A 12088-nucleotide genomic window follows, 5' to 3' on the forward strand; every position below is an offset into this window, starting at 1 on the left:
TTTCCTTGCTTATTTTCAGATCTACCATCTCCAGTATTAGCGCACTTATTTGGCAATATTATAGGTTTAGGTAACCTTGTAAGATTTGAAAACACATTTATCTGGATTTTGTACAGCAGTCCTTACAGCAGCAACATTGCTGAGAAATGCATGTTATGGGTGTGCCTCCAATTCCCTTCTTAATACAGTTTGCCAGAGATTACACCACAGAGGTCATTAAGGGTGGCTGCACTTAGATATAAAAATCAGTACTGATCCAGCAAAGCGACCAAATACTTGAGGCAGCAACCAATAGTGGTGATAGTGTTCTTAAATATTTTGTTTGATTTTAGGGTTAATACTATAGAAAATATTTTTCCATGTGGCTTATAGAAAAGTAAAAATGCAAGCATTAATAAAGGAGAGTATACAAGTACAGATTTAAAGTGTTCGTTAAAAAGATGCATCAAACCTGATTTTTCTGGCTCCTTATCCTCTTCTATCGTTTGCTTCATAGCCTCCCTCTGCTGTTGAAATACTTTCCCTTTTTGTAAATAAAAACATGCAAAAAAAAATGTTTTACACTATTTTACGTCATAGAATTCACATTCCTATTAATCTAATTTGTAAAACAATTCAGAAGACTTAAGCCACTTACCATACCTACAAAATCAGCTTGCCATCTGCCTACAGTTAAATATAGTAACTGGCACACTAAGCTGAAATGCCAGAACTAATTTGTGAATGGACATTTTCAAAACACAGCACACTACAGCGAATAAGAATTACAGTAATGACAGTAAACAATACACAGCTTGTCATGAAGATTTACAGTTTTAATACTTTATAAAAATGCTTAGTAAAACCTAATTCATCACGTGTTACCTGGTACAAGTCCTGCCAGAGGCTGGTTGTCTTCATCACCATCTCGATATGCCTGCCACCAGTTGGGATCATCTTGACTAATTACATGGAGTATGTCACCTTTTTGAAAAGAAAGACCCAACTCTCTGCATGGGACGTAAGGATCATCAGAAGGGTCATAATCAAAATGAGCTTTCACATGTACCTGATGGAAGGAGAAAACATGCATGATTTGCAAACAGAGTAATGATGCTAAAATATAATTTTAAAACCAGAAGTTTGCACATATTAAAAGGAACACTATAGGCACCCAGACCACTTCAGCTCAATGAAGTTGTCTGGGTGCCAGGTCCATCTAGGGTTAAACCTGCAGCTCTAAACATAGTTTCAGAGAAACTGTTATGTTTACATTAGGGTTAATCCAGCCTCTAGTGGCGGTCTCATTGACAGCCGCTAGAGGCGCTTCCACGATTCTCACTGTGAAAATCACAGTGAGAAGACGCTGACGTCCATAGGAAAGCATTAAGAAATGCTTTCCTATGGACGGATTGAATGCACGCACGGCTCTTGTCGCGCATGCGCATTCAGGGCGGACGTCAGAAGAGGGAGGAAATTTCCCCAGCGCTGGAGAAAGGAAGTGATTAACCCCTTCCTCCCCCTTCAGCCCAGCGGGAGTGGGACCCTGAGGGTGAGGGGGGAACTAAAGACCCTATAGTGCCAGGAAAACTAGTTTGTTGTGGTCCTTTTTTTTTATTTTATTTTTTATTTTTTTTTGCAGTGCAGAAAAGTTTAACATACAGGCATGTGATGCCTGCAAATAAACAATAACAACAGCGGGGTATTTGATATATCTTGCACATTTTTTAGGGTATAGGGTGCGATTGCACGCAACAATAACATGTTAAGATAGGTTGTAGGTTTTCAGTAGCTTGTGGTCAACATGCTAGCTAGATATTCATGATGCTTATATCAACATTGGTTATATTTACGCTTAATATGTTTTATATAGATTACGTGATGGAAAGTCATAACAGTAGAGGAAAAGAAACGATAACCTTGGCTCAACAATTAGTATGACTGTTAGCTTGTGGGTCACTGTGGTTCGGAGCTGTGTGTGGTGATGCCTCCTTTTCTCCCTGGGTGTCAATCCTGGTCACACAGTACAACAGCCTTAGGCTGAAGATGATGAGCCTGGCGGTGACCTGTATGGAGGCTTTGTGTAGAGAGTCTCTCTTATCCGATGCCATCTCTTGTGAAGCAGTGGACAGTGGTTGAGGTAGTTTCGGAGGCTGCTGCAGCGGTGGGCAGTGTGGGGACATCCTTCCAGCCCCAGGCTGTTGTGTAGGCCTGCATCACGGTGCCACTAACTCTGCAGCTTCTGGAGCCTGAGTTCTTTTCCCTGACGGGGGCAATGGAGGGCCTGGTGGTCTTTGGCCTCTTTTGGCAGTGAAGCCTCCTTGCGTGTGGACGATGCGTCCGGGACTTCGCCCTTTTAGCCTCCAACCCGGGTGGGCACTGTGGTTTGGGAGTGTGTGGGGCGCCTGTCGCTTTGCCCAAGGGTATGCGCTCCTCTCCCCGCCGCTGTCTGCCTCCCCCACCCATCATCCGTGCTGGACTTTGAGCGGTTTGTGCTGCTTTCATGCGGTCTCTAAGGTTTGCCCAGAAGCGGCTGAATATTACCTCCAGGCGCTGTGCGGTGTCTTGGTAGATCAGCGTGTACTGGGGTTGATTCAGCACTGGCGGCGTGTCACTGTCCGCCATCTTAGGGGTGCCTCGTGGGCGCCGACAGTGGTCTTTCTCCACCTCGCTTCTCGGTGTGGCTGGCAGCTCCGAACCCACCGTGCGGACCGGGATGACCCCCGCCGGTCCAGAGGGGGGGGGGGGGGGTAGGAGGTGAGTCGTTTGGAGGATCTCTCTGCCGAGTCGCCCGCGAGGAGAGCGGCCGTCTCACCCCAACAGGGCCTCGAGGAGGCTTCTTGATGCTGGTGCCGGTAAGCAATTGGTTAACGGCTGGTATCCATCTATTTGCCCGGGTGTCCCGGTTTTGCTGTCACCTTCCAGGCGTTGAGCGTGCTGTTTTATTGGGTTTTTTGCCCCAAATCGTGCCATGATGCTCAGGAGCTCTAAATCAGCACGTCCTTGCAGCCTGGAAGCCAGGCTCCGCCCTTGTTGTGGTCTTTTAATGAAACAACTCATCAGTGTTGACATTATGTAATAAAAGTCTAACGGTTAAAAACCAATACATACATTAAGATTCTCACTCAATTACCTTTTCATTCCCTTTATATTTTACCAATAGCTGCCAATCTCTGTTAACTTCTCTTAGCCAGCTTCCAAAATTTCCCCTGCGACCTCTTGTCTCAAATCCCCATTGTATACTTTAGATTGCAAGCTCACAGGCTATCTAGCTAAGCACTTTGTATAAAAGAGCTTCTATGGCTAGATGTCAGCTCACGGACAGGGCCCTCTCTACCTTTTGTATTTGTCTGTGTATATTGTAAGTCCTCCACTAATTGTACACCGCTGCGGAACTTGTTGGCGCTTTATAAATACCAGTAATAAATAAATACATCAGTTGTAGGTGCATTCTTGAAAATTCCAGCCAACCATTAAAAGCCACTGCTCTTAACATTCCAGCACAGCCAGTTCAAGCTGTTTATTTTAGATAAACATCTTCTAAGATCACAGTAGAGGTTAGAGAATAGTTCTCACACAGTGAACAGTATTAGGATCTTGTTGATTTCAGGGTTTGTGCCTAAGAACAAGTAGATGGCAATGCAGACTTTCAGATTGTAACAGCTAACACTGTAAGGGAATGTGCTTGTAAATGAGGGCATGATCACACTGTACATTTAAAATATAACATACATTTGACATGGTAGCAAAACATGCACAGCACAACGCCTGGAGAATTTCAGTTAGATAGTTTGACCAGGTTAAAAAAAAAAAAAAAAAAATTAAAAAAAACTAAAGTTCATCATATTAAACATTGAAACCCATTATTTTATGATGTTGAACCAAGACAAAAAAAACAAAAAAACAATTGTGCCACAAGAAGGGAAAATATTCCTTCTTGATCCAAACTAAATTTGATTGCCATTATGGAGTCAACAACTTGTTTGCATACATTTACAGTTAAAGGACAACTGTCCCCAGACTTTTTTGTGTTTTGCTTTTTAGAATCCTGCAGAATGTAATGAAAAGAAATGGCATTTTTATTAAATGAAATATGCAAAAATACCTGAAAATCTGATTCTACTTTCACAGAACACTAGATCCCTTTGGTCAGACTGAGGTAGAATCCAATTGTTGGGCTCCTGCTTAACTCCCTGCACAGAACAGTGAAGTCATCAGTTATTGCCCTGCGTGGTCTGCCTTGCCTGAATTCCGGCAGCTCAGGCATTTCTAATATTTACTAAAGCCTATTGCGGTAGGAATACGGTCATCAGAACCAATTCTGTAACATTGGTTCAGAAGTGGACATGTCAGATTTTCCGAATAAATCTAGTGTTCTGGAATTGCAAGTGATCATTTACAAGTGAATGATAATTTGAAGAACTATTTGCTTGCTGATAGCCAGATGGCACAACGCTAAAAATCACTTCTCATGAGACTTGGTTGTCAGAGTGCTCTAAATGGTTGGTGTACTAGCCAACCAATCAAAGCATTCGTTGTCAAGTTGCAAAGCATGGGAAATTTGCCACGCTTTGCGATACCTGGTATAGTGTGTGACGCCTAAAAAAAGGGCTTTTCTAGTTAGGAGTGCTCATTCTGCAGCAATTAATTTAGTCTTTTTAGAGGTGAAGAAAGAAGAATTCGAATACTTCTGATGGTAAGTATGACAGGTTTTAGATGCCATCTCTCCTTTTATTAGGATGGTGGTGGAGGGGGTTAAGTAGGTTATTTAATTTATGGGGTTGCTGGCAAAAAGCAAATGAATGATAATATGCGATTCGGGTGCTGTAGATTGGTTCGGATGTGTAAAATCAGATTTACACACCGAACCAATATCATAGAAATCGGTTGGGCCGACTGGATTCTGATCGCATTTTTCTTTAGTAAATATGAGAATTGCCTATACAGTCAGAATTTGGACCAGGCAGACCACACAGCGATGGCTGATGAGTTTACGGTTTTGTGCAGGGAGTGAAGCAGGAGCCCAACAGTTGACTTCTATCGCAGTCTGACCGAATGTGTATGAATATGACAAATGAATCAAGTATTCTGTGAAAGTTAGGGCAAGATTTTCAGGTATTTTTCCCATACACTTCATAACAAAAATGCCATATCTTTTCATTATATGCTGTAAGGATTCTTATAATAACAAAAACCGAAAATAATTCTGGTGGCAGTTATCTTTTAAGTATATCTTAAAGGTTTACTCCAATCATCATGCCTGCTGTAGGGTTTTGATGCGAGTAGTACACTTGCCCAATTCACCAGTAATGGACTAAACTGTTCACAAACATCTTGCCCTCTTATCTGGGTTCCTGCTGATGCCTCGTGCATCTGGCTCATGCGGTGCCATAGAAGCTTTGGCTTTCGCCATTCAGTGGCTGAGAGCATCAGCTGACCACTCGTGGCTAATTAATGCAATTATGTGCAATGAAAGTTACACAGAATAGGCATTAGTCAGCCTGGAACTCTACTTCTAGGCTGGCTGAAGACACCCAATTGACAGTGATGGAGGTGGAGTTCAAATCACTAACGTGGCCATGGTGCTTGGAGTAAGCCTTTAATACCTTTAATTGCTACAATGCCCTGTATTAATCTCTACCTACTTAAATCTTGTGGAACAGCATACATTTAACAACATGAAAGAAAAACATGGATTTGTAGATGGCCATAAGAACATGCACCAATTAGGCATTTTATTTCTAACTGGCAGGATTGATCGTGAGGCTAAAAGTGGGAGTGTAATAAGTACAAAGGTAACTTACCACAGTTTCCTTGCTAGGAGGTGGCTTTGCTTGTTGACTAGGAATTAGAACAAAGGACAGGGTGCCATGCATGTCAGCCTAAAACAAGAAATTAGTATGTATATATGAACAAAATACCAAACATCATTAGACTTTTCACATTTATAAAGTTAAATATTTTTACACATTCACAAAAAATTACGAAAAAACAAAAAAAGTTCCAAAATATTAAACTGCAAAGTTTGCACTTTGCATGGTCTCTTTGCGTTGCCCACTTTGTATTAACAAGTAAGTATTGGACCACATTTCAGCTCTTCCATACAAAACCACGGCAGCAGCAGTGAAGAGTTTATAGGATATGATTAGCATTCTCCGTAAAAATAACAAGATTCACTGATTGATAGGCAGCAGCTAAGCCTAGCCTAAGCAGAGCTCACTGCCAGAAGCTGCGAGTCCTGGATAGATGCAAAACAAACAACTTCAAAAACTATATTTTAGATGTGCAAGTTAATACTCACGGCGTTAGAGATCTTAGCACAGTGCTCTAGTGTTATACACGACAGAATATGGTAGTCTTTAACACAATTTATTGTACAATCAAATATGTGTATTTTTCCAGCAATTCCAAAAACAAAATAACAGAAAATAAATCCTAGCTGTCACAAGTGCACTAACTAGAACACAGTCACTCCCTGACTATCACTAGATGGTTAAATCCTTTTGCCAGCCTTAAACACAGCATTTAAATACACCACTCTTACATATCAATCTGTATCCTCTGCAAGTCTGCATCCTCACTGCAACCAGCTTAGAAATGAAGGACCTCAGCCTTTCATGCATTGATCTTTTGAAGCTTTTTTTATTTTTTAAACTAGTTAGATGTGGCCTGTTGGTAATCCCACACCTGTAGTGCTGCTTGCAGGGAAATTAAGTTGTTTCTTACTCCGTGAAGTGGATACAGACTGTAGGATTCTGGGACCTAAACATCTTCCTTCACAACCACATGGTCAGTGAGATCCTTTTTATGTATTGCACAATGTATTATCCAGATCAGGGGTAGGCAAACTATTACACTCAAGATGTTGTGGACTACGTGTCCCATAATGCTGGCAAAGCATCAAGGAGATGTAGTCCACAACACCTAAAGTGCTGAAGGTGGCCTATCCCTGATCTACACAATAAAAGTAAATCGGAGCTCAGAATTTCCACTCACCCACCAGCTATTTGCGGCAGTAAATTCAGCCATGGTGAGTGTGCCATGGACCCTCGTGGCTTGCAGTGGCGACTTGCATTTTAGATGTTCACAATAAACAAAATCATAAAGGGAGTGCAATTGAGTAACCTGTATCTTATGTAACAGTAAAGTCTGACATAATTTGAAATCAAAGATTTATAGACTTACCAAAAGCTCAAACACTTCATTGACATCTTTTCCGCGGATCTCTATGCCATTTATTTCAAGAATTTCATCACCTTCATGCAACAAACCACTCTTTTCTGCTGCACCTCCTTTCACTATTCGGCTAATAATGACAGAATCCAGTTCATTTCTAACTGTAGCCCCCTGTATTACAAAAACAGAAGCAATATGAGTCAATGTTTGTTTTTGTTTTTTAAAAAAAAGCTTTTCCTTAGTGTTTTTTTGTAGCCTAGCAACATCTTGAATGTAAAACATTTTGGAAAGGTTCAAAAGATAAGGTGGCAAGGCAACAATGTTTACTACTGGCTTCAATTTTTTTCTGAAACCCTTTAACACAAAAATGTGTTCAAAACAACCCTCTTAGAATTTTGTGCTGATGTCAACAGACTAGTGGTGCAGCATGTAGACCTCTTCTACACCAGGAAAAGGTTCTACCAAAAAGGAGCCTCTCATTCTGGTCTGACTTAACTACCCCATTTAACCTTGTCCTGAACAGGACTTTAAGGGATACGCAGTTAAGCCCTCAGCCAGTCTTCCATTCAAAACATAAGATGAGTGAAATTTCTAAAGCAGCTGATAGTTATATTGTCACTGTATACAAAGTGCAGCTCACAGTTTTTATAACTGGGCTTTGTGCAGCAATCTCTTGAGTTCCCAACTACACGTGTTCACTACCAGGACTCCGGCACTCTCCGGAATCAGACAGGGAAGGAAAGAGATTTGTATTCAAGTTTTGCATGTAATAACGGAACCACACCCAAATTGGACAGTTCTCGGGCATCAAAACACAAAAGTAAAATTAATATACTGTTTGGTTGCCATATTGGTTTTGTTCACAAATTTTACACAATATTCAAATATTCTTCTCCAAAAAACACTAGGAATGTAAAAATGTGCTGTGAGAAATTGTTAAATCCTAGGTCAGTAATAACAAAAATAAATAAAATAATAATAAATCATAATGATGCACATTAGTATGCTTCAACACAGCTCAAAGAGTGCAGTGAGCAAACCAGGAGAACCCACCCTCTGTATCATGCTTTAAGAGACTAAAGCATTTGTTAATTATCCCTGGTGATGAAAGCAGCAGGTCTTTGCATTTTTACAGTGCACACAGAATGCTCTTGCATTTCTTCAGTGAGCTAGAGAACATCTGAATGACAGAATTTAATTCATACAGGCATGTTGATGACTATATAGGAACAGCGAGAGCCATGTGTGCACTGCTTATGCTGCAGCTGCTGGACCATCAGGGAATATACTTCAAAGTACACACACTTGCATGATATACTGGATACGTAAGCCTCCCTATGCTACGCTGCTGCATGGTGTTCACTACCTGATATCAGTATGCGGGGATAAGAAATTACATCCTGATATCAGGAAGACGAGCACAAGACTGAATTGGAATCCAGAAATGTCTGATAAAGTAAAAATACCCGAGGGGCATTGGCGATGGACTAAGGTTTTTAACCCCTTCAGCACTACCCCCCCGTAGAGAGGGGCACTATAGGGAGCTATAGTTGCAGGAAAACAACTGTTTGCTGGCACTAGTTTCCCTTTAAAAGGTTGATTACAGTCTTGAAGTATAGCTTTTAAAGAAGTGTGTTAAAATAAATAAATTCCCACATGGGAAGTCAGTTTAGCTAGAAGTACACATAGTACATGAAGATCTGAAGATCTCTCGTAAAACAAGCAAGCGTATATGAGATTTACAAGTTGCTGATGAAGGTACAAAATGTAGGTGTGCCTTGAATCATCTTTTCTTAGTGAAAATGATTGTTACTTGTAAAGTAACAACATATTTCACAACGCTCTATACTGTGTGAATTAACAAGCAAAGAGTTGCAACAAGACAAGTCGGATGTAAAGGAAGAGAACGTGGCGAGAGTCCTGCTCAAAGTGGCACAAATTCTGAGACGAGAAAGACTTGCAGATTTATCTTCCCCCCCCCCCCCCCCCACCAAATGAATCATACTAGTCCTATTGTAGACTATTTAGTGTAAAATTAAATCCTCCAAACGATTATAGCTACAGCAAGAAAAATATTTTCAGCTTTCTAGCTGCATAAACCTGGAGTTTATGATAATGGCTGTACATTTGTCACACGGGATAGTGGCCTTTTGCGCTTTTGAATACATTTTACAAAAAAGTACAAAAGATCTTTTTGAATAAATTGTGTGACATTTGTGACACTTGAGGCATACAATTAGGTTATGAACGATATACTCAGATTCGTTCAAAATGTGGTTTGGCATTTTCAAAGAAACCCTTTGTGTTTTCCATATCACGAGACGATTTGAAGTATTACAGACAGAGGAAACACCAGTGGAACTTGTGGAACAGACATTCTATTTTCTGATATATATTGGGACTATTTTTATTTTATTTTTTTTTATTTAATTTTGGCGCAGCCTCTCTCCTTTTTTTGTTGTACATTCTTATCTAAGAGGGCAAGAGGGCTGCCCTCTGTAAGGCCGCTGCCTACCCATTGTATTATTAGCGCTAAACTATCTTTTACTTCTAACGGACTGAGAATGTCTAGTCTAAGGAGCTTTCCCTTCATCAGCAAACTGTCTGACCAGCTAAAATACATCTTCTTACCAATTCTTCCCCCCCACCCCTCCCCCCTCACAATAAAAAAAAATAAAAAAAAAAAAATCAACACTACTGAAGAATTGTCACTCCTAAATTTTCAGCTCCTCAATCCTTCTCACTGGTAAGCATTTTATAATTATTTGCTGAGGTAAGGAGTGCAGTGGACAAAAGGTTACAAAAATAAAATTAAAAAAAAACAAAAAAAAACATACTTACCACTGCAGCATTTCAGTGTTTGGGTAGCAGTGTCCCACAGGGTTTTAGCTAGCAGTGTTTGCTTTCAGTTAGCATGTGACAGACATTGGCAGTTTTCTCATGAAGTCAGTCTTACAAACACTATGCTCCACTGCTGAACTTGCAATAATAACACTGCAATAATAATCTAAATGTAGAATTTAGATGACTGCTAATTAATACATAGGTTGCCTGCCCATCAACGACCCATGTTTGCCTGTGTACCAATCCATTTTTTCTGTGATGCAGGATGCTTCATTTTGCGGTGTTTGATCCTGTGGTCCAATCAAATGCTTCAGCTTACTTACCAATGGGATATCTCTTGCTTTCTCTATTCTAACGATTTTAACAGTTTCTTCTCCATACTGCCCAATGGTTTCATAAAATCTCTCTTCAGATACTGGTTCTGGCATCATTTCTTGCTCTGCAATTTTGTCATGTGCTAAAAGAAGTGCCTAATAAAGAGAGGACGAAAAAATAAACAAATACACATGAAAGTAACAACACATTGCAGTAAAAACATTCAGATAAACAATCCGGCACAGTCATAAGAATGTTAAGCTAAACACCATGGAAGTGAAGTGAACTTGACAATTAAAATAGTTGTTATATTTTGTTTACATCAAATACAGATTAGAAACCAATATACAGGTTGAACATCGGCTTGTGGACACAAAATGAACTGTGTGCACAGTATTCCATTGTTTTTCTTAAAAGTGGGCAAAGTAGACCCAAATCTTGCACATTTGTTTCTAGTCATGTCCTCAACCAAATTTGGTCAATACACATAATTAAATAAATGTTATATTAGAGTCAAAATAACAAAAGTGTCAAACACAAATCCGGAGGCAACCATTTTAAAAGCGAAAACACTTGACCTGCAGGTTTCTCAGATGAGCAGTTTTAAATGCCATGTGATAACCAGTATTTATTCCTTTAAAAAATATCTATATTTTAAAAATGGCGAAATACAACCACTCATAAAATAGAAGTGCAATTACCTGGGGAGTTAGATTATTATATGTATTACGGCTTCTTTATAACTCTAACCCCCATCAGCACTATACAAAAAAAGACCATAAGAATATAATATTTATTGGTTTTCTCTTTTTTGTATAATGGTGATGAGTGTTACAGTAATAAAGAAACCGTAATACATATCTATTTTAATTTATTTTATAAATATATATTATTTATATAGCGCCAACAAATTCCGTAGCGCTGTACAATGGGTGATATTTTATATATATATATATATATATATATATATATATATGTAAAATCTATAATTCCAATATATTTATATTGTTTTGTTAAATACATCTTTATAAAACGCTTATAAAAACTGTGTTGCTGCTTGCTCATGATGTCAGGATTTGTGAATGCACATCAACTCATTACCTACATACGTTTTGGTCACAGAAGCGTTTTTTTCTGAATGAATACAGCTAAGTGTAAGCGAAGAGATGCAACGCTTCGGTATAAAATTAATATTTTTAAACAAATTGACATGTAATCTTTTATGTTTACAAAAGAAATAAAGAAAAACAGGCTAAACAGGTTTTGTTTGTTTATGTTGGTTAGGAAAAATATCTAAGTATTGTAGCTGCTGACTTTGTACTGGCTATGTCAATGATATACATCAAATTTTCCAAACAGGTGTTTGGCAACCTGTCCATTAACATGAATGCACAAATGACAAAAGGTAAGGATTTGAAGAAATTAGATTTCTATCTACATCAGATGTGGAACATGTGGCTAAAGATGTTGTTTTATCAACGTCTACAGATGTCGCAAATTTTTATATTATTTTTTTTAGAGAATATTTAGGGATATAGTTAACATGTAGAGTAGATAATCACATAAGTCATGGGTCTAGACTCACAGGTAATGAGCTTTTGCTAAACTGCCTGAACACCAGCAAGAATACATTCATTTTATTGTATTTTGTTCTATAAAGACAGTGGGCATTAAACCCTGCAATACATGGAAGTATAGATTATTAGGTCTTTAAAAACATTTGGTGAGCACTAGGACGTCCCAGAATCCATGTTCATGCGGAGATGGAGGTCCC

At 39.2% G+C, this 12088-nt stretch overlaps 1 protein-coding gene across 2 annotated transcripts in view; it reads right to left on the reverse strand.

The window, feature by feature from the left end:
* The window catches only part of PALS1 (protein associated with LIN7 1, MAGUK p55 family member), a 98833-nt gene that overhangs the window by 44938 nt on the left and 41807 nt on the right, over positions 1-12088 (reverse strand). For both annotated transcript variants that reach the window (XM_063439072.1, XM_063439073.1), the window contains exons 5-9: positions 10323-10469; positions 7165-7326; positions 5784-5861; positions 865-1048; positions 452-523 (exon numbers count right to left, since the gene is read on the reverse strand). In XM_063439072.1, the coding sequence (XP_063295142.1) occupies positions 452-523; positions 865-1048; positions 5784-5861; positions 7165-7326; positions 10323-10469 (643 nt within the window). The remainder of the gene's footprint in view (positions 1-451; positions 524-864; positions 1049-5783; positions 5862-7164; positions 7327-10322; positions 10470-12088) is intronic.

This window comes from Pelobates fuscus, chromosome 13 (genome assembly GCF_036172605.1).
Source record: "Pelobates fuscus isolate aPelFus1 chromosome 13, aPelFus1.pri, whole genome shotgun sequence".
Lineage (NCBI taxonomy): Eukaryota > Metazoa > Chordata > Amphibia > Anura > Pelobatidae > Pelobates > Pelobates fuscus.